This window comes from Malus sylvestris, chromosome 11 (genome assembly GCF_916048215.2).
Source record: "Malus sylvestris chromosome 11, drMalSylv7.2, whole genome shotgun sequence".
Classification (NCBI taxonomy): Eukaryota; Viridiplantae; Streptophyta; class Magnoliopsida; order Rosales; family Rosaceae; genus Malus; species Malus sylvestris.
The window spans coordinates 4,304,280-4,328,038 of record NC_062270.1 but is presented as its reverse complement, the minus strand read 5'-3'; the positions used below and the strand labels follow the sequence as shown (position 1 = coordinate 4,328,038).

General features: G+C 36.3%; 2 protein-coding genes, 1 long non-coding RNA gene and 1 other non-coding gene across 4 annotated transcripts; all 4 read right to left on the bottom strand.

Moving 5' to 3' along the window:
- Window positions 1-4,992: 4,992 nt before the first annotated feature.
- On the bottom strand, window positions 4,993-5,613 carry LOC126588587 (uncharacterized). The gene is made up of 2 exons (XR_007611529.1): window positions 5,535-5,613; window positions 4,993-5,434 (listed from the first exon to the last, which is right to left on the bottom strand). It is a non-coding gene; the product is annotated as an uncharacterized LOC126588587 (long non-coding RNA).
- Window positions 5,614-6,698: 1,085 nt separating this feature from the next.
- On the bottom strand, window positions 6,699-10,271 carry LOC126591314 (eukaryotic translation initiation factor 2 subunit beta-like). Its single transcript, XM_050256965.1, has 10 exons — window positions 10,108-10,271; window positions 9,846-9,901; window positions 8,947-9,055; window positions 8,805-8,860; window positions 8,670-8,724; window positions 8,475-8,569; window positions 8,222-8,367; window positions 7,709-7,851; window positions 7,423-7,508; window positions 6,699-6,924 (listed from the first exon to the last, which is right to left on the bottom strand). Exons 2-10 carry the CDS (start codon window positions 9,891-9,893, stop codon window positions 6,847-6,849), a joined length of 816 nt encoding a protein of 271 aa, XP_050112922.1. The 5' UTR covers window positions 9,894-9,901; window positions 10,108-10,271; the 3' UTR covers window positions 6,699-6,846.
- LOC126591674 (small nucleolar RNA SNORD34) lies at window positions 7,182-7,265 on the bottom strand. The gene has a single exon (XR_007612482.1). It is a non-coding gene; the product is annotated as a small nucleolar RNA SNORD34 (small nucleolar RNA).
- A 7,745-nt stretch (window positions 10,272-18,016) lies between the features above and the next one.
- Window positions 18,017-19,476, bottom strand: LOC126591502 (pathogenesis-related genes transcriptional activator PTI6-like). Its single transcript, XM_050257202.1, has one exon. The coding sequence runs from the start codon at window positions 19,224-19,226 to the stop codon at window positions 18,309-18,311; it is 918 nt and encodes a 305-aa protein (XP_050113159.1). The 5' UTR covers window positions 19,227-19,476; the 3' UTR covers window positions 18,017-18,308.
- Between the last annotated feature and the right edge of the window lie 4,283 nt (window positions 19,477-23,759).

Below are 23,759 nucleotides of genomic sequence, written 5' to 3'. Positions count from 1 at the left end.
GCTTTGAAGGTTGGATTTTCCTTGTGTATATTTTACTTGTGACATTCAAGCTAAAACGCATACCACTACATGCAACTTATCCATGACATTTGGATTAAATATAAACATGAGTGATTCATTAATCTTGGTGAAAATCCTTTTGTTAAACCATATAATCCCTAAGAGCATGATATTTACCTTAGGAGAGTATAATTCTCAATCACAAGAAGCACAACCAATTTTAACGTGACATTCGTTCAAAATTGCATCCGATAACTTTTCTAAGCATCCTAATGGTGTTCAAGCATCAAGGTACATAGATAGTTTAATTCAGTGATTGAAAATATCAAAGCAAACATGTAACAACACTTAAGCAATTGAAAAATAAAACTACGTATTCATGTTGCGGCTCATGGCCTCACTCTAGCATAATAAATTAGTTACACATAATTATGTTCATACATAAGAAATTATCCATAAAAAAATAACAAGAAAGAAAACACCCGATTTTAATTCCTCTTCTGCTCTGCGTCAGTCTCTTCCTTCTGCTTCTGCGCCTCTGCGCAGTCCTGCGCTCCCATCTCTCTGCGCTTCGTTTCTCTGCGCTCTCCCTCTCCCCTCTATTTTCTGCCCGTCTGCTTCCTCCTCTATTCTCTCTGCCTTGAGTCAGCCCGTGTCTGCCTTGCCTTTTTGCTGCGTCCATACACATGTCCTCCACTCTTGCGCACTGCCCTCATTTCTATTATTTCCGTTTGCCTTTCTTTCCACTCCCTGTTTTTTCTCCATTGTTTTCTCTTCAGTGTCTCTCCCACTGCCCTTTTATTATTCTTCTTTTTATTCCATCAGTCTTCCACTCCCTCTTTGTCTGCCGTGTCTCTCCCTCTAACAAAAAGCAGCCATTTTCAATTCCATTCTCTCCATTTTGCTTGAGATTAATCCTAAACAAAATTAACTGCATATTAACACAAGATAAGGTAAAATGCCACAAGTTTAACACAAAAACATCACAAAGACTTTAGAAATGGATGATATAAATGCATGAAATATATGAGTGATCATATACACACACACACAGTGGCGGAGCCAGGAATCTTACCACAAGGCGGTCGTAGTGTAAAAGTCCAAAAAAAAATTTAGGATGGAAAAACATGTTGAAAATGAAATCATAGTACTTTCATTCATAATTCATAACGGAAACAATATTACAAGTTATAATTGTCTACGACGAGGTTTCATATTTTGAAAACGAAGCATTATAGCTTCATTTTCAATACAAGCAAAAATATCTCTCTCAATATAAACAAGCAAGCTATCACTCAACCATTGATCTCCCATTTTGTTCCTAAGTGGACCCTTAACAATATTCATGACAAAAAATGTTCTCTCCACTAAAGCAGTTGCAACTGGTAAAACTAAAGACAATGTAAAGAGCAAATATACATAATTGAATACTTGATGCATCATTGTCTCCACCATTTTTTTTGCAAGATCACCAATCCCTTCCAATTGAGAGAAATCATTACTGGAACGCACATAATGAATATAAATCTCAAGTTGATCTTCAAGTGCCAAACAATCCTTATCCGAAAAGTCTTGAAGATAAAATTGAGCAAGACGAAGTAACTTTGGTTTATCAAAAGCTACAAATGAATCTTTCGGACTCAAACATGTCAAAGAAATAAGCAACTCGGTATTTACCTCATTAAAGCGATCCTCTAACTCCGTAATTTGCTCATCAATGACATAAATAAAGAGCTCCACACGATAATGATGACGATTTGTCTTTATTGGAGCATTACACCTTGACCTCCCTGGAAGTATAAATGCCTCTTCCATGTTAGGAACATCAATATAATGTTTTTCACAAAAAGAAGATACTTCATCAACCAATGCATCGAACCCATTATTCCTCATCCAATGTAGCTTTTCCTTGCATGATTTCACTAAAGTCATTGCATTCACAATTTCTTGATCTTTCCTTTGCAATGCTTGTGACAAATCATTTGTGAGTCCCAATATGACTTTCATCAAGAAAAGGTGAAACACAAACTCAAAAGTACGTATTTCTCTCATTAACTTATTTGCTTCACCCGCACTTTCATTGGGATTATCATCAATAACCATTTGAAGCACATGAACCACGGATGAAAACATGAAAATGATGCTAATCAAGGTACCATAGTGTGAGTTCCATCGTGTGTCACCGGCACGTTTGAGACTTGTTTCTTGATTTAAGCCTCGCCCCGTTATAAGACAATCATTTTCAAAAGCTATCACGAGCTCTTCTTGAAGTTGCCCTCTAAGTAAATCACACCGCTTACAAGATGCTCCAACATGATTAACCACAGTATTAGCTGTTGCAAAAAAAGAGGCAATGTCTATATTCTTCTTTGCTACGGCAACAAGAGCTAGTTGAAGTTGATGGGCAAAGCAATGAACATAATATGCACAAGCTTGTTCTCTCAATATCTTTGTTTTAAGGCCATTCAACTCACTTCTCATATTGCTAGCACCATCATAACCTTGTCCTCGTAGCTTGGAAATGCTCAAACCGTTGCGAGAAAATAATGTGTCAATAACATCCTTTAGTGAACTTGAAGTAGTGTTGGTAACATGTTGGATACCCACAAATCTTTCAATTACATGCCCGTTGTCATCCACATAACGTAACACCATATCCATTTGCTCTTTCACGGACACATCACATGCTTCATCCACCAATATTGAAAAGAATCTATCTTTTAGACCATTCATGATAACATCAAGTGTTTCAAGGGCACATGAATTCACAATTTCTTTTTGAATGCTATGAGCTAGTAATTTGAGATTCTCCGGAGCATTTTCCATCACAACTTCTCTAACTTTATCATTATTATCTGCAAGGAATTGCAATAGCTCCAAGTAACTTTCCCTATTGCTTGAAGTGGCACTTTCATCATGGCCACGAAAAGGAAGACCTTGTCGCAATAAAAACTTAGTGCACTTGATTGATGCATTCAAGCATGTGCGATAAGCCTTACGAGCTTAGTCGGAGTGTTTGCTCACTGCCGTTTCAATATGTGTAGCTTGATTCATCAAATTTGTAGCAGCTTCTCTAGCCTTATTATGAACACTCCCAACCGGTCCAACATGCATCTTAAATCTTTCTCTCCCTTTCTTCCAAGCCTTAAATCCATCTCCAGTGAAAGCTTCACTGCCCACTTGTGCAAAATTGGTTTTAAAGAGATAGCAATAGAGACAAAATGCCGCATCTTTAGATATACTATACTCCAACCAATCAAACTCATCAAACCATTGGGGAATGAAGTGTCGATTAATTCCCGACATATTAGTTATTGGGAAATTATGACTTCTAGGTTGACAAGGTCCTTTTTGTAGATATGATCTTCGGACCTCATCTCTCATATTAGCATCATAATCTTATTCGAGTTCTCAATCCAGGATCCACTTCAAGATTACCGAAAACACCATCTAACTGACTTTGTCTTGAACTTGGAGTTCTTGAACTACCAACAGTATTTGAACTATCAACATTATTCGAACTACCCGAACCCGATGATGACTTTCTCTTAAAAAACTGTTCCATAATAATTCTACATATACAAAATATTCAAAATAAATACTCACAATATAAACAAACCATCAACATAATCAAAATAAATATGAATTGGATTTCAATTAAATTAAATATCTCATCTTGCATTCTACATATACAAAATAATGAAAATAAAAACTCACAATATAAACAAACCATCAATATAATCAAAATAAATATGAATTGAATTTCAATTAAATTAAATATATTCTACATATACAAAATATTCAAAATAAATACTCACAATATAAACAAACCATCAATATAATCAAAATAAATATGAATTGAATTTCAATTAAATTAAATATATTCTACATATACAAAATATTCAAAATAAATACTCACAATATAAACAAACCATCAACATAATCAAAATAAGTATTAATTGGATTTCAATTAAATTAAATATCTCATCTTGCATTCTACATATACAAAATAATGAAAATAAAAACTCACAATATAAACAAACCATCAATATAATCAAAATAAATATGAATTGAATTTCAATTAAATTAAATATATTCTACATATACAAAATATTCAAAATAAATACTCACAATATAAACAAACCACCAATATAATCAAAATAAATATGAATTAGGTTTCAATTAAATTAAATATATCATACATAGGGTTTAGAACTTACTTGAATTGTGAAATTTCACAATAACAATGAGCAAATACAAAGAGCAAAGATGGTGGCACCACCACCACAGTGACGACGACGGCAGCACAAAGGCACCTTAATGGCGGCATCAAGGGAGGAGATGGAGTTTAGGGTTTGGGGGGGATTGAGTTTGGAACTTAGGGTTGGAGGAGGAGAAAACAAAAGAAATTTGGAGGTTTTGGAATGAATGGCTTCAGATCTGTGTGAAATAGGGCTGAAAAGGACACGCTGGGCTTTTTTTTTTTGTTTAGACCTGCCCAGGACACACTGGGCATTTTTTTTTTGTTCAGACCTGGCCCAAAACGACGTCGTTTTGGCCAGGTCATTTAAAAAAATTTCCTGGGCCAAAACGACGTCGTTTTGCCCAGGTTGTTTTAAAAAAAAAAACAGGCGCGCGCGCCTTCGTCTTCAACCAGCCCAACTGAGGAGTTCTTTCAGACCTTTCGTCGAACACTTGGTGTGCAGCCAAGGAGTCGCACCAGCAGCTCCAAGGGGTCTAGTTTCATAAATAATTAGTGTTCAATTTCATAAAGAGTGTTCAGTTTCAGAAATAGTGTAGTACCGTTTAGTTTCAGAAATAATGTGTTGATGGATGCGCTAGTCCCCGCGTGTCAGTTTTTATTACATTTTTCTATTTTATTTTTATTATATTCAACTTCTATCCATTTCATTAAAATTTAAGTCTTTTTTTTATTAGAGTTTAAGTTGTTTTCATTAAACAAAGTAATATGATGACTCTAGTTAAAATAAATTTAGCGCAAACCCTTTTTAATAAAGCTCTCAAGTTACAACTATTAAATAGAAAGCATAAAAATTATAACCACTTGATGGGTGCATGTTTTAATTATAAAAAATATTATTCTTACCATCCAGTTGTACCATATCTTTAATAGAGATAGAATCCACATGCGTTGGTGGAGGCTACCTCAATTAGAGAGATAGTACAAATAGATAGTAAGTATAACATTACTCTTTAATTATTAATTAGGCACCTGCTCATTTGCTTTGGCAAAGGGCCAACTATGGAAGGAACAGTGGATACTGCAACTCAGGGTGCACAAGGACACGCCTTGGAAGTGCTTCGGTTGCATCTACCTCTGCAAATCGGACTTCTGGTTTGCTAACAAAGCCACTGTGCATCTCCTCGGCAACACCATCATTGATGGAAGTTACAGTAATATTTCAACAGGTATCTAGCGAAGCGATCAACATCGTCAAGATATATTGCGAGAGTAGTGAAATGTCCGTTCTCTTATCAAACTGTGAATCCGGAAAAAACTAAGAATTACATACAACTTGTTAGGTAGGCTATGCAAATTTAATCACTTGGTGAGATACAAAAGAGGCACCCAACTTCAATAATATGGACATCCCTAGAGCTGCCAGTGGATTGTGACCAAAAAAAGAAAGAAAAATGGCATGTCAATGAATTGAATTTTAATCTGCATCTGATGGAATTAATAGAATATGGACTGAGTATTCTAATTACGATATGAATTCGATAAATTTGATTATAAATAAATTTTTATAAGAATATATTATACTTGTGCATAGCTATAAACTTTTAATGCATTAGAAATGCACGCACGTTTTTTTTTTTTTATTATATATATATATATATATATATATATATATATATATATATATATATATATATATATATATGAAAAGTTCAAATTAAAAATAGGTAAATATAATAAAAATGAAGTTACCAATGATAATTAACCTTTTTGTGTCTTGGATTATATATTAATGATCTAATCCGATGTGATTTGATGCTTATTGGATATGGATCGACAAGTCATATCTAATGATCCTAGTACGTAATCCAATTATAACTAGATGCAAATATGGATTAAGGATAAACCGATACGAATTTTACAGGTTACATCCCACTGACCAGCTCTTAATCAAGTCAGATCAGCAGTTTCTTGCGAACTAGATCGCTTCCTGCTTATAGTGGGATGGCGGCATCCCTCCTTCGGAAGTGATCCTTCGAGTTTAACCACCGTCCAGGTTGGAGAAATTCACGAAGCCGCCGCAGGGGCGTCCATGTACTTTCGAGTTTATGGAAAAAAAAATGCCGTTTTAGTGGTAACGGGACGTTCATTTTTCTGCCGGATTTTTGTAATTTACAGAACAAAATTGACTGCGACGCCCGACTGCTACCGAATTGGCAGACGAACCTGACCAAAGATGAATTCATGTTTCCAGAATGGAGAACCAATTTTCCACTGTGCTCCCTAAATAAGAATATGCCATGAGCTCTTTGAGCACTCATCTTGCAATCCTACTCCCCATCACGTCCCGTCCCGTCTAAATTTCAACATGGGAGTGACCGACTAAATTTCGAGAGAGATGGAGAAGAAAGAACAATGAGGATTGGAGAAGATATATCGAAGTGATCGCTAAACAGCAAACAATTATCAGCAAAAGCTATAAGTTTAGGAAGGTCACTAAGCACTAAGAAAATATATAAATATGAAACAGTGATCGAAAATTCTCAACATCCGAATGTCACAGGAAAATTGTTAGGGTTGTAGATAGCAAACATGCAACTCGAAACTCAATAACAGCTAGTAAACGAGTCGACAACAGGCTAAATTTATGTCCCGGCGTTCCTTCGCCCAACACGAGCCATAAAACCAGCTTTAATTGGAGCAACTGATCGTCCAGAACCACACTGCAACAGAAAGAATTATCAAATAAATTATCAATTGAAAGTACGGCGATATATCTCCAGTTCAAGAATTGTAAAACTGGAACGATCAGTAGCATATCCCTATTATTAGGGTTGAAACTACAGGCGGATGAACCTAAACGCCATAGCTATATATTTTAAGAGCATAACGAAAACCCCCTGAAGAAGAAAAATAATACTTCACCCGAAACCCCAAGGGTTTAGTCCCACCACCCCTTAATAAACATAACACTTTTCCGCGAGGCCTCAGAAATAATTTAGGTTACTCTATCATGACAAATAATCTGACAATGTAGGCAATTCTTAGATCATCATAGGCCTCTACAACAATATATTATGCAGCAGCATAAAAACACTGAAAACCTTCTTTATTTTCTTTTATGTTGTGGACGATCAACTTTGTATAAATTAGAATCCAGGGGGATGCCAGATTGTCATAACCATTAACATTAGAAAAGGCTATAGTAATATGATTGTTACCTTCTCGCATCTGAGAAAGAAGAGACGATTCTCCTTTGAAAGTATAGTGTCTGGACTTTTGCACCCGAGGCAAATGACATATTCATCTGAAAGAAAAGAAGTTGCATGAGTACAAATGAAAGAATAATTAAATGTGTGAACAAACAACCGAGCACATACAAAAAGAGACATAACAGCTAAGGATGCATAAGAGTAGGGCGTATGCAGAACACTCTCCCATCGAACGACTCCAGATTAACAATTGTAATAAAAATAAATAAATCAAACCACAGAACGAGGTACTTACTGACATATCGCCGCAGTATTCCTTCGAAATTTTTTGGTGCAAATCTTCCCTTAACAACCAACCTCTGCTGTCCATCAAGTGATCCACTAGTTCCCAGTTCGGCAAGCAAGAAAGCCATGACATGATCTGGTTGCCTATGCATCCTGTAATTTCAAGATAGAAGGGTTCCTTTTAACTAAACAGATGAAATCAACCATAGCTTTAGGTAATAATTTGGTAATATGATAAGTAATATTTTCATGATTCTAACATTAGGCTCATCGACTAACAATGTGCAGTCCATATGTCAAACAGTAAGCACATTTGATTATGAAAACACAAAGCAGTTGTATACACAAATGTTCTGAGCCACTTAATTGTTTCGGAGACCTTTCCTCGGATTAGTACATAAAAAGTAAAAGCAAAGAAACAATAGAAAGAGATTAATGGACAATAACTTAAATAAGAAGAACAAAACAGATCAAAGCAAATGAGATATAAACAATGGTTTTGGTTCAGGGAACTGAAACCTACGTCTTGCATAGATCCATGAAATTCACAAAAACGGTTTTCTTTGTGCCCTCACGAAGAACTTGTGGAGGCCTCATCACTGTCCTACGCCTGTCTCCAGCCAGATCCGGGTTATTTTCGCGAAGAATGTTAAACACCCTATCAAGAAGCTGCATGCATTACATGGGTAAAATTAATAAAGCATACATGTGTAGAGGTCAAGGAACCATCACTGTACCATGAGAGAGTTGTAATTTAAATGATATAATTTACACACTTCTTCATAAGTGTAATCACGATCACTCCCTTCCCAAGGATATGATGGAGTCTCTAGAACAATCCCTTCTCCTTCCTCATCCTCACCAGTGTGCTCTAAAAGGCCAAATATATAAAATCTCAATCAATTTTTTTGAAGACATAAAGGTTGCAGGCCTTTCATAAGCCTAAAAAACTTATTAGTTAAAAGTCTTGCCATTCACATCTTCCACTGGGTCACCACTCTCTTCATTCAAGATACTGGTCTCAACCTATAATCACAGCACCACTAAAAATCAATACTCAGAAAAAATATTCAGATTGTAAACAGTGGAAAATCTTGGTAACTTACTGGCTTCTTCTTCTTCTTTTTCAAACCAGTAAACGTACTCTCCTGCCCCTCAGAAACTGCAATGACAAAAAATACAAGTCTCAATGAATGTACTTGTAAAACAATACAGCAAAAATAGAAAATGGTTGTTCAATTGAACCACCTGTCAAGGTTTCCGTTTTCTCGGCCAACTTGTCCACAGAATCATCAGTAGTATCCTGAATAACAACCTTCTTCTTTTTCTTCTTTTTAGTAGGATCAAAGGGAGCAATCTGCACAGGAGGATGAAGATCACAGTAGTTAGCTCTACCATTCAGAACCACCACCTTCTAGACAGGGAATGGCAGCAACCTTTAGAGAATGCAAAACAATGTGGATAACTTTTTCCTCTCTAAGTCTAAGATGAATCAGCACTGTTTTTTTCCATTGGATTTTTATACTAAAGGCACACTTCGTGGAGCTGCTACCACAACATAATCTTTATTACATCAATACATTTTCAGCTTCTGTTAAATTTATTGCTATAAACTCCAACCTGCTTTTCGACTATTTCTATACAAAGGAAATAGATAAGATCGGTATTGTACTACAATTAGTTGCTACCAAAGGAAAACTTTTATATAATTCTCAGGTGAACCTTTCAAAGAAAAGGGCAAAATCTAATCCAACTTTCGTATTGCGAAAAAACTTATACAATATTCAATAATAAGGCATCGAAGCCGAATTTATTATCAGAATACTCAGTTTAACAATTCAGCAAGTCTTGAACAAAAACCAGAACAATACCATATCTATCTCAAATTCCCACATAAACACAATGCACGACAGGTAGGGAATCGAATTATTTTATTTTGGGACAACTGATAGCGTTAGCGGGTTAAATTGTTCGATGATAGGGGGTGCACATGCATTATTGTTTTTCGCCACTGCGGTAAAGCACCATCTGAACTATATACGATACTGCTATTGAAAAGACAAATATTGCAAAAGAAATTTAACATGTACTGCAAAATCAGGGCAGGCAGTGCAAATTCATTTATTATTGCAAGAATCTGAACATACATCTGCTACCACCTCGTCCTTCACCTCATTCTGATTGTCGTCCGCCATAATGTTTGCTGCCAAAAAAAAAAAAAAAAAAAAAAGCAAAACAAAATCTAATTCAATCCCGAACCCAACAATTTCAAGAGGAAAGAAAAACCTAGCAGACATCCCAAATTGAAACCCCCGCGCGGTACCAAGAGAAAAAACGAAGAAAAATTGGGGATTTTTGAAACCCTAGAACAAGTAAAGACGGCGGCGATTGGAGAGAGGAACTACTGACATGTGCCGGAGAGCTGGTTTCCCTCTTCCGCTGCGGGTGTGGCTGCGACTGTGAGCGTTTCCCTGTTTGGTAGGGAGTTGGAAATGGTATTTATACCTAGAAAGCTAAAGGCCCATTGAGCCTTGGGCTCTGGGTTTACTATTCTTCGGCCGCCACCCAAAAACTACTTCTTTAATCCTTCTGCATTCAAAGATTCAAAGCAATTTTGGGCTTTCTTTCTTGTGTTTACTAAATACATATGGAATCTAATGGTAGAAAATCAGGATTCAGATCTACCGAGGAATGAGTCGATCCGATTCTCATTTCTTACTTCCTCTATTTGTATTCTTTACTGCTCTCATTAATGTAAGGGCTCGTGTTTTTAAAATAACTGAAAACAAGTTTGATGAAAGTGCTTTTGAAACTAATTCTTAGCAAAAATACAAGTGAGTAATAAAAAAACATTTGAAGTGCTTCCTGCAAGAAGCACATAACTGGTGCTTCTTGTAGAAATCATTTCAAGTGCTTTTGGAGATCCAAAATAATTTCACCAAAAATATTTTCGGTTATTTTAAAAGTACATCTAAACGAGTCACTTGAGTAAATTTTTAAAAAATAAAATAAGAAGATTGTTGTGGCAATCTGGCCTCTCCATTGTCGCTTCTTGTAAGCCCAAATTGGAAGACTTCTTTGCTCAAGGTTTGGGCTGATGTCACATAGACCCACCTTTTTGTAAGCCTAGTCCAGCTCGATGGAGTCCTCTGTGTATTCGCTTGTTTAAGCTCTGTTTGTAAAGGAACGAATTAAACAACAAACATTAGGTTTGCTAGAAAAATGAGTCGAGCTTAAGTTTTGGTTTAAAGTTCGCGGGCAACTCATTTCTTTTTGTGAGTTTGGTTTAAACTAGACTAGTTCATTAAGCTAGATTCGTACGTAAAGGTTAGCGTTCTTACATAAAATCTTCAGATTGATCGCAATCCTCTCATGAGTGTACATCTTAAAAATAATGAGTTGAATCGAGTCAACCATTAGCTCAAGGTCGGTCCACGAATGAGCTAAGGGAAATCAAGTTCAAGCTTGAAAATATCTTCCGACCATAACTTGATTGAAAGGTTTTATCGTAAAACCAATTTCTTTCATCTCAAATCTAAGAACTTATGTTGCTTGAATAGGAAGACTAAGTTGCCCACTCACCCCACCCCCCACCCCCCCCCCCAAAAAAAAAAAAAAAAAAAACCCAAAAGCCACCATCACCTATTGAACTTCTTCAATTATTTTTAGATGAAACATCACAAGAAAGGCATTTCAGACTGTATGTTCGAGCCTAGAATCATGTATTTTCTTTTACTTCAATGACCGTAAATGTTAATGAAAATTTTGCAAATGCTAGAAGTGGAGTGTACACATTTAGAGCACAGGGTTCAAAATACCACCAAATTGGACCCTTTTATCTACTACAGGAAGCAGACCAAGGTTTTTATAGATTTATATATATGAGACTAGTTCTGAGGAAAATAAAGCACGTCTTAGATCAGTACAGTCCATATGTGCTTATGTTCCGCCATAGTTCACATCATCAAGACAAACACTGGCAAGGTTATTATAGGGAGCAACCGGCAACTCATCGCCAATATAATCTTCTAATTGTATGTTTTTTCGATGACGGAGAAACACATAAAATGGGCTTTTTCTAACCCGTAAGTGTTTATTTTCAAATTCACCTTTTTTGTTCTCTTTCCCAATATTTTGTGTTTTTTAGAGATTCGGCTTGATTACTCCATTTTCCCCCAAATCCAGATTTAACCGCGATGTGTCAAAATTTTGTAGAACTTCTACAATCTCACATGTATAAGGTGAAATAGTGCAATCGATGACAACGTAGTGATTAGTTACCCAGTGACCCTTCTTTTACTGTTGAAGTTTGAAGGTTGAAAAATCTGAATAAATCAAAATTTTTTCCCACCAATAGATATGTTTATACGACCGAAAACTTGGTAAAAGGACGACACCAACACTGGAGCTTGCTGCGTCGATTATTTTGATGCAAAATGGACTGGGAAAGTTCTAAGAACCTTGAACATCCACCTTTCTTTCAATCGATTCGAGGTCAAAGCTGCTTGTTTCCTCCTTTGTTTTTCTGCTTTTTCCAACAGCGTTTTCACTTTCCAATTTGGCCTTTTCCTCCACCACTCGTTGGAAATTTCTCGCCGACCTTCCTTCAATTATTTTGTTTAAACGTGAACGACCTGATCAATGGTCGGTCTTTGTTTAGTCCAATAGTGTGTTAGTGGTAGGGAGAAGAGCTTTTGTTTTCACCAAAAATCAGTAGCTTGGAAAAGTCAATAGCAATTTTACGACATGCCTTCAACTTCGCCGAACCTTCCACCTCTTTTTCGTTGTCTTCGATTTCCAAGCAAAAATTATTACACATGTGGTTCGGAGTTGAAATAATCGAAATTCCATGGAATTTTGGAACCCTAGAACGGTCCAACCAGTAAACCAAGATAACCCAATAATATTGTAAGTGAATATACAGTAAAGTACTATGCAAGTACCATACATGGGGAATTCATGTAGAGAGGTTCTTGGGTACATCACTTGGATTGGGGTTTGTGTGATAGGGAGTGAGACTAAAAGTGAGTCAAAGTTAGCATGAGAAATTAGAAGAAGTGGGTTAAGGAGGGTTTTTTTATGTCTGCTTCTATACAGACACGTGATCTGTTTGACGGATCCTAAAATTTCTTTCATACATGGCAATATATAGGGCACTAGGTTACAAAATATATATGGCAATATAATGTGTGGGAAAAAAACTTAAATGTAATGACTTTAATACACTATCTTTCTATATTTTTGCAACTTATGTATTGTACGGATTTCATACTGGCTTGATAGAAATGTCGAGGTGATATGGTATGGTATGAATTTATGAAACCTGTTACAACTAGGTTTTTGCTGAGACATTGCTTCTTTAACAAGTCAGCTACTAACTCAGAAAACCCTAGCCCTAATTAAACTACCAACTCCGGTACGTAAGAAGGTCTGCAATAGTCAACTGTAATGCATACTATTCGATTTTAATACAAATTACTCTATATATTTAAATTAGTATATTCGTAGCTCCTTCAACAATTGGAGCCCTAAAATTTGAAAAATCAAAACATTTATAGTACTGAAGTACCCTACCCAGCACTACCCTCCACTCTAGGAAGCATCATGCAATATATACAATATACAATATATATATATATATATATATATATATATATATATATATATATATATTATATGTCCTTGTTCTTATCTATATATTTCAGGTGGGTCTTCACGGAAATCGGCCTAAATATCTTAAAATTTTGAATTTTGTGGCTTCTTTTATGTTTATGGATGCCACTCAAGACTCGGTCCAATACTGTCTCTTGTCACACTTTTTTGTAGACTGTACTAATGTCGAGATCTCAATTTAGGGTTTCTGATAACATTCCAAGAGTCTTTTTTTTTTTTTTCACGAGTTAATTAATGCATGGTTAACAAATCCAAATACTACATAGGTAAGCTGAATTATGAAACAATACAAAGAGTTGGTTTAATCTATATACTACGCAAATTTAGAAATTTGAAGTAATCTAATAGTATTTAATAGGGATTTTAGAGTGGTGAGCAAAAATACACTATTAACCTTTGAATTTGAACTTATTGTTTTCTTCATTTTGTGTGTGAAAAGAGATTTAGAGAAAAATTACACAATGTGCACCCTGATATATGCAAGTTTTTTCCTTTTTTTTTTGCATACTTAAATCTTTAGGGGCAGTGAAACGTATATGTAATAATTTTCTATAAACTAGAACCAGCAGCGGAGCCACTAAGCGACCAAAATGGTCTTTGGGCTATTTTGCCTCTTTTTCCTCTTGCTATTATAATATAGATGTTATTATTGCATATCAATCTAATACTCTTACAATTTCAGTGTGCTTTCAATCCAAACTCTTTTCTGTTCCAGGCCAGTCTCATTTTTCTCTCCATCCCTCTTATTACAATGCAATCTTCACTCCTCCTCCTTATTTTGTCAACTTTTCTTTGGCTTTAGTTAACTTGTATTTAAAAAAAAAATCTTGTTTACTCTTTACCTGATATTTGGGTTTTGGGTTTGTAATGTTTTTATTTCTCTCTATTGAATTTAGGGTCTTTTAAGTTTTATGCAAACTACTTCAATCTCTCATATTCTGACTTCAAATTACTTAATTATATATGTCAAAAGCCTTCCCACACAAAAAATTCTTGCTCCGTCACTAACCAAAACGAAGGTACTATAGCATACATAATTAGAGAGTGGTCTTGTGCGTTCCACCTCCATTGTTTGATTAGAAGAAAACATATATATATATAATCCTGCCGACAAATCTTGATCTCCATATCTATACAACCAGATGTCTTTCTAAGCGAGCAAATGATTTTTCTACGAATATGATTACGAGGGGTGGATCTTCAGAACAAACTCGTACTTAATGGTAAATTGGTAAATACAATCCTCTATCCGATTTGAATATAATATGGATACCTTATGATTGTGGGAATATGTGTGGACAAAGAGTCTCATATCAGTGAGGGATCAAATAATACAAGGGTTTCTAATACTTTTCGTATTGTCAATTGATTTTATAATGGAACCTTAATTTTCATCATAGTATCAAAGCAAGTTATCTCATGTGAAGTCTAACGGCCACACGTAATCCATGTCACTTTATTTGTGTTGTTATCGCGCTAGGTTTGAAAATTCGTCACACGTGACGCAGTCTATTGAGAGTATTTATTCCACATTATAAGTAATTTGACTACTCTTCATAATTGGTTTTATGGTGGAACCTCAAATTTCTTGATAGTAACAGATCAAGTTGGTCCAAGTGTGAATCCCAACTAACACAAGTGCTCCACATCCTCCAATTCATGTTGCCCACGTGTTTGCCTTGAAAATTCGTCAAACTTGAGGGGTGTGTGAGAATGTGAGGACAAAGTTCCACATCGGCGGAGGAACAAATCATGCAAGAACTTATAAAAAGTTGGGCTATTCTCCATATTGTCAATTAGTTTTATGGTGAAACCTCAACTTTCTTTAATGATTTCATGGTGAAGAGAGATTAACGAAATTATGCCCAACCTATATAAATAGAGGATAATAAACCGTCAATCTAACTATTAAACTTTAGTCGATTTAACTATTATAACCACGCTACACCTTGGTACAAAATTGTCCCACTGGAAAATCGGAACTTAGTATCCATGGTTATGCTGTGTATACTGTGCTGCGGTTTGGCTACATATAAAATTCATTAGAGAGAGAGAAGAGTAATTAGGAACCAAATAGTGACGAATTATGACAAAGATATGCAGAAATTAACTTATAGAACTAGTACAATATTACGTCAACCATTTTTATAAATAGCATGTGGAGCGGACTTTAGTGCACATCAAAGGAAAAACCCGAACAATTAAGACCAAAATCTGTTGGCAATAAGGCAACTACATCTCATATAATGGGATTAATATTGAATTAATTTTTCCTTTTTTTAATTAATCGCTATTAGTGGGGGGCGGCTGTGGATGGATGGGCCAGATTTGGGTTTTTGTCACTTTCGTATCCGTTTGGTCACCAACCAGTAGGACCCACCAAATTCCTGCTCATGAGACTTGTTCTCAGCTTACTGTGCCTTTTAAAGCACGCAAAAAACCAATTTATTTGCCGCTCCGCAAACAGTCCCCAATCAAAATATCCATTACGATTCCAACCTTGTAGCCGCCGGTAGCCAGCTTTATTCATGTATTGGAATGGTACCAAGTCCATTTGACATCCCATCATGCATTAGTGTGACCCCAAGCCAATAGCCAATAGGTTATTATTTTGCCACTAGTGACCACCCATTCACTGTGGACCCTATGCCCCACACACTAGCCTACTTGGCTCTTATTTCTCTTTGTTTTAGCCGTTCTACAAGTTGGGATATGGGGAATAATTTTCGCACCCTTTTTTCCTTTGGACGTGGAGAAGAAGAAAATGATTGTGCGGAAAATCACTTTCATAAAATGTTTATACATGCAATGATGCAAATCTCAAACAACAAAGAATGAATTGATTAGGGTTAATGATAATCAACTTGTTTTAACGTCTAAAGTGTTTGGTAAATGATGAGAATGCGACTTCTTTCAAAAGTTAGCAGTAGTTAACCTGTGTGGGGTCATAATTTTTCAGTGTCGAAGTAAAGAAGGTTGGATAGGCATATCTCAGAAGTCCAGTCATAGGCTAAACAATTTTCGATGCGGAATTGACTAAACAGGCAAATTATGCCACCATCATCCTATTTTGGAATCAATGAGCAAAGTCTGATGACTTTGCTAAAATTGACCATGCTTGTTTTGTAAGAAATAAGTAGGTTTCCTATAATCTTGGAGTCCTTACCATTTAAGGATTGGTGTGCTTACAATTAATCTCGCTCTTATGTCCTAAAATGATGCAATATCTACTTCCTAGATATCATATGGGATTATTTTGGTTTAATAAGAATTATACTATCCTAAAAGATTATCTCTTCGACCGATATAAATATACTCTTTTAGAGTTCATCTCTGGTAACATAATATTTACATATTCATTCTCTTGCCCACTCTTAATATCACTTACTAACTTGATCATCAGAGAACCTTAAACTGTCACATCCCGATCTTTAGCTTACTCACAGTTGTATGTTCTTTGACAGGTAAATGGGATTGGACATCTCCACCACCCATAACGATGCGCATATTTAGTTCCAAGAACCTGAATTCGAGAATTATTACAGCCAAAATTGATACTACTCGATATTTTTGTTCTCCTATGAATTACTCACCAAACTTCTACTTTTACTCGCTAAAATCAACAAAAACAAAGCAACTAGATTGCTTGAAAAGAAAATAAAAGAAAAAGCAATTAGGTTTTGTCGTTTAATTTTGATATTTCTAATATTTGATGGAGCCATCAAGAATATCCGACAAAAGCCAAACTCTAAAGAAAAAGACTACTATTTGCCATGTCTCAATTCCGAAAGCAATTGACCTGAAAATTTTGAAAAACACGTGTCCTGAGTGTTGAGGCTTCCAAGTGTGCCACTAACAATAGTATTTTATTTAGATTTCGGTTCAATTGAATATTATAGGACCAATTATAGTCTTTAATTCAGTAAAGTTTTCGATATTTAATTATGAAAATTTTAGGTTCGATTCATGTATGTATAACAAAATGTTTGATTCATGTAGATGTTAATAGTAATACGTATTTATAATGGACTATTGTTGTGGTATTACAATTTTGTTGTTAGTATCAATAGACTCATTTGAAAATGCTTTTAAAATTTCCTGAAAACGTATTATGTGAATTGATTTTGAGTTTCAAAAGTGCGTAGAAAGAAGCACCAGATATTTATTTTTTGCAAAAGGTATTTAAAGGATCCACTTGAACTTTTGTTAAGGACCATTTCTAAAGAAATTTCACCTAAAAAATTTTCAATCATTTCAAAAAGACTTTCAAACGAGCCCAATGTCAGAAAAACGAGTGAATGACTCGCTACAAATCACTATAACGTAATTAAAATTCAAAGCATTGTAAATATAGGTTAATATATTTCTTTTTAAAATAAGCGAAATGTAATATTTAATATAGAAAAGAATATAAACTGCTCACATGTCCCTTAATAATTTATATTCGTTGATTTTCTTCAATTTATCCGATTCGATGACTGAAAATTAAAAAGGTGTGTAAAAAGTAAAATAGAGTGTGAATATCACACATTTATAATTTTCAACAACGAGCTTCATGTCCAAGAAATCAAAAGCACCATTTCATTTATGATTTTTAATTTTATTCCTTTCCCCACTCCAATAGTCTCCAAGCTTCTATTCTCAATTGACAAATATCAATAAAAATTTATAATAATCCGTCTTTAATTACAATTAAACACAAATAATTTAAAATAAAATAAAACTACAAAAACGAGTTCTCACAAAACCGCCGTATATATTAGAGATAATCGGCTATACTCGTAGTGATTGTACATCACACTCCGGAGGACATTTTCGGTATTCCATGTACTGCTTGCGCCACTTAACAAAACTCACTTCACTTACAAATTGCAGCACAGTCCCAAACTAAAATAATCCTGCCTACTTGGAGTTACACGTGTAGAGTACTGCTGGGTTCAACTTACGACGTCAGCTAAGAAATCGTCAACGTTAAACTCGCCAAACTCGTCGCGCACAAAGTTGTTACTCGACAACATAATATCTGGAAAGCTTAACGGCAAGTCGATATCAAACACGAAGTCGTCAACATCTCCGTATATGAAACCATCAAACGGCGTTTGCTCCTCGTAACGGAGGACCGAGGTAGGCGACGAGAGAGCCTCGCTGTACGGCGGAGATACGCACCCGCATCGCTGCGGAGGAGCTGGGACCACCACATCGGCAACGACTTTCTCTTCCGTTGTAACGGCGTTAGAAAAGTTGGTGATGGCATCTGGACCCTTGAGAAGGATGGCAGCTCTGTCGTAAACACTGGCGGCTTCCTCCGCTGTGTCGAAGGTTCCGAGCCAGACCCGTTTTCTACGAGTCGGATCTCGGATCTCCGCAGCCCATCGACCCCAAGGCCGCCGGCGTACGCCTCTGAACTTTTTCTGGCGCGATGCATCCATTGCCGGCGATTTCGACCCGGTTCGCTTTACGGGTTTCGGGTCTTTCCTGGCCCGCTTCGACTGACCCGAAGAAAACGACGACGAAGATGAAGGCGAGGAAGAGGAAGGCGAGGAGAGCTCGAGGCTGATCTGTCTGACATGTCGTTTGACTCTGCGTACGCCGCTGTCTTCGTCGTCGCTGGAGGAGTCGGTGGCGTCGGCGTCCGTGAGGATGATCCGGACGAGCTTTGGCGGGACTCGGATCGGGTTATCGGGTTCCTGGATCATGGGTTTTGTCACGGTGGTGATTTGCTCTGAAAATTTGACCGCTGAGTGTGCGGACGAGGTGGGTTGGAAGGTTGTCATGGATTTAGAGGCGGAGGAAATGAAATCGGAGATGTGGGTTTGGTCGGAAGCAGCAACATGAAGAATCGACGGCGAGAGCATGTAGAAAAGTTAGTACGACTGAGATGAAGTGAGTGAGGTTTTGAATTTGTAGAAGGTTGAGACAGAGAGACAGAGAGACAGAGAGAGAGGGTAAAAGTGAGAAGCTTTTTGGAGTGGAAGGAAGAAGAAGGAGCAAAAGAGAAGAGGGAGGAACTGCAAAGGGGAGCTGTATGGAGGCTTTTGGCAGAGAGTGAGCTACTGATAAAACCCCTTTGCAGGTTTGGGAGAGAAGGAAAACGGAGAAAAATGGGAAGGGTAAAGTGTATTTATAGTGCATGGAAGTCATGGATAGGATAGGAATAGAATACACAAATGTGGAAATGGTTTGGTTTCCAAATTTGGTATTCTCAGTATTATTTTTAAGAAAATATACAACGCCTGCATAAACTTTAGAAAATTAATTTATCCGCCACTTATTGTGTGTTTAGTCTCGTCCGATTTTACTTTTGATTAAAAGTCTGTATTCATACTTTTGAAAATACATGTTCTCCTTTGTTTTTTTTTCCACATGTTTAGGAAGGAGAATAATCTTTTTAATGTCAATAACAACTCTCAAAATAAATAGAGGTGCACAGAGAATGAATGTAAAGTGTGAATACCAATTCTATTTTGAGAAAACTAATGAAAATGGCTTGAAAACTTTGAGTTTTAACGAAAAAGACAAAATAAAGAGTAAAATAAATAATATAATGATTGATTTTTTCGTTAAAGTTTCCTTCTATTTTTCTACAAGTGATGTTGGGCAAGTGAAAAGTTGTACTCATAATTTCAAGTGCATAAATAAATACTCTTAATTAATTAAGCTACATACTATTTTCAAAACCAATAAAACTAAGTCGTAACGAAAATGTATTGCTTTCTTGTGAAATTACCCACTGTGACCCCTGTTTGTTATGTTTTATATTTAGGAAAATTAATGAAAATGACTGAAAACTTTGAGTTTTAACGATAAAGATAAAATAAAGGGTAAAGTGAATAGTACCATGTTTGACTTTTTAGTGTAAAAATATGATTTTTCGTTAAAGTGAACAGTACCACGGGCTTTTCGTTAAAACTCCCTTTATATGTCTGGTGTTTTCTTTTGTTTAATTTAATTTATATTTACTTTGACTTAGGGAATGGTTGTAAATTATATCGTGAGTGAGGGGGACTGGGGGAGTACGTATGTGAGCGGGTCATGGGCCATGGGTCATTAGTCATGGGCCATGGGTCATTAGTCATGGTCTGGAGTGTTAAGCGGGAAAACAAACCTCTCTGTTGACGCGTGTCAGTTGGCCTCTTCCTCGGTTCCTCTTACCTCTCGTTTTCATTCCACAAACAAAAACAACCCCACTACTCACGCTCACAAATTGCCTAACTTTTCCTCTAATTAGTCCTCCCTCTCTGATTTTTTCCTTCTCCAATTTAATATTGAAATTCTATAGCAAAGTAGAGTTTCCTCAGCCAACACATCTGTGTATATATAGGGTCGGTCGATGCATAACTTTTCCCTAAAAAATCCTTAACAACAAACTGTTTTTATAAGGAAAAGTAATAAAAATGATTTGAAAACTTTGAGTTTTAACGATAAGGACAAAATAAAGGGTAAAGTGAATAGTATCATGATTGATTTTTTAGTGTAAAAATATGGTTTTTCGTTAAAATGAACAGTATCGGGAGTTTTCGTTAAAGTTCCCCGTTTTTATATTGTGTACAAGATTCGAATCTTGGGTCTTCCCATATTAAAGGTTCAAGTTTTTTAGATAGAAATAGAGTATGCAGCGCAAAAAAAAAATCAGTTTATTCACTTAGGTACTTCGTCGAACATTTGATGAGTGATATCAAGATAATTTGTTGATCAGTGTTGTTCACGCAATCTGTCGAGATAATGCTTAGCAGGTATTACATCAAACACTTGGTTGATAGAAAAAGAACCGTGCAAAACATTCGGAGAGTTCTCAAAACACCTCGTATGTCTATTTTCTGAACTCCAGGTGGTGTCTATATACAATAATATTAGTGTAAATAGTTTACACGTACATCGTAAATGATAGTTATGCTCTAGTAATGTGTTTTCATATGAGACCTATATGTGTCTTACTAAATGAGAGGATGTACTTGTATTCTGCTTAAGATAGCACAATAAGTTTTGCTAAATGAGAGAAAGTAACTTGCATTGTGTCTGACGTACACATAACGAGAGTGATGAATACAAAGAGATATACAATTGGAGACACAATGCTAATTCACGTTTTACATGTTTGAAACCGACCACGCGGTTTCTCTAGTTAGCATGCAGCTCTTTTTCTCTGCCTTTTACTGTGTTTGGTATGGAAAGGGATCCTCTTTGGATCTCTTCCACCAAATCCACTAATCCGAGCTCTTAAAATTTGATCCAAGAGTTAAAAATATGAGTCTTCTTTAAAAGTTATAATAGCCGTTGAATCAAATTTTAAATATCCAAATTAATAGATTTTGTGGATTTGATGGAAGGGATCCGTAGAGGATCCCTTTCCGTTTGGTATGTTGGTGCGTCTCCAAAAGCATGCTTCTCTTTAGACTCTTTTTTCCACCTAATCGGGAAGCTGTGGCTTTAACTTTTTACTGTCCACAGCTTCTGCAGCGTATATGAAACTGTTTAGTTTGTGTGCTAAAAATTGAGACTCAAACGGTGTCTTTTTTCTTCTTCAACGCATGGGTGATGGAATGATAGGTGCATGCCAGGCCATATACATCACGATCATCGTATACAAATATCAGCTTATGGACCCAATTTTAATTTTCTTTGACCCCATCAAACCTAATCCCTTTACTGAAAAAAAAGCCCTATTCTGGGTTAAAAATCTTCAGTACGGCAACTGGTTCTGTTTGATCCCACTTTGTTTTACACTTATAATATTTTTGTGTTTTTCTTCATCTAGCCACACACTGATATTAGTTGTAACACTTAATTGCTTGTTATTGGACGGTCACACAAGTCTAATAATGTGACTCCACTATTTAAGATTCTCTTTATTTTATTGTATAGTGTCAAATTGTGATTTTACATAAAAATAAACGGCTCGTTATATACAAGAGGTCGAGCCATGAAAAGAAGACACCATTGAATTATTTTAATCAAGAATTGGATTGAGTCAAAATAACATAGGTAGAGAGTAAATTTGTCAAAACCTATTAATAATTGTATATGTAATCCTACTTTTCTCTTCAACCTATCACACCTTGTGGCGGCATTACATACATAGAGATGGGTTCAAAATTAAATTAAATGAAATGAAAACCACTGAAAAACGTCGAAAAGTTGATAGGGTTGGTTTATGCTTCGGGAGGAAGCAAAGGCAACGATAGACCCCCAATCCATCAGCCAGCACGTGAGAAAAGTGAGCAATCATGCATGATTAGGGTTGGGACAAAGAGACTGGAGATGGAGGTTCGTTGCTTGTCAACCAAGCGATAAGTTAATCAAAGATATCTTAATTTGCCCCCTCAAAGTGCACACTTAAATTTAATGGGGAATTAAAATAGGGTTAATTTTTTCCAGCAGTTTGTGATGACGTTTCTTTTAAATCATGCATGACCTAACTTCTTGTATTATTAGTTTAAGAATCTAGGACTGTCCATGTTACCTGGGCATCGAGAATCTATGACTCACATATTAAGGGGTGGATACACGTAACGTCGAACGAAGGTTATTGCCCTTACTCGCCCTTAAGTTTAACTATCTTGGGAGCAAAATTTTTGACAAATTCTTCAGAAAGGGTAGCGAAATGGCAAGGGGCGAATTACGGGAGCTAGGATGGGGTGGGGTGAAAGAAAGGGGTGTGTGCTTCGGCTACCTCTTTACTCCAACCGACATGTAACTTTTTTTATGCATTCAAAATATCGTGTTTTAAATCTCTCGCTCAGGATCGGATGCATTAAAGTTAATCAAGAAAACTTTTCACCTAATAGAAGGAAATCTAGAAGATTGATATTGGAACTTGGAAAGAGAAGAACCCATGATGCCACGTGGCTTCTAGACATGAAAATTCAAACGGAGCACATCATTCGGTGCCAAACCTTGCACCACCACAACCACAAGTGCCCATCGGTGTGACTCGTTCGCATCCAATTCACAAGTTCTGCGCTTTATAGCTACCAATGATAAAAAAAACAAAAGAAATATGTGTACATTATTCTATATCATAGATATATACGACGTTCCCTTCATGATAAAAGAGCTTAAGAAGCATCACAATATACGCACGTAAGGAATAGTTCTCGTTGCTCTAAACTCGGGAAAGGGACTCGAACTTGGGAGCAAGGAAGCGGGAAACTTTATGGCCACTTGGCCTAACCCACGTCAAGTAACACATACAAATGGATTCGGTGTAACACATCGTTTCATCTTTGGAAGTGATTCTAGGAGGGACAAAAGTGACACTCTTCTGAAGGCACAAGGGGCAGTAGTGTTATGGAGAAGCGCCTCTCATGTGCTTCTTCCAAGAAGTGATTCTATCCCTCCGAGGATCACTTCCAAACGGGTTCATCGACCTGAACACAAAATCGCTTTCA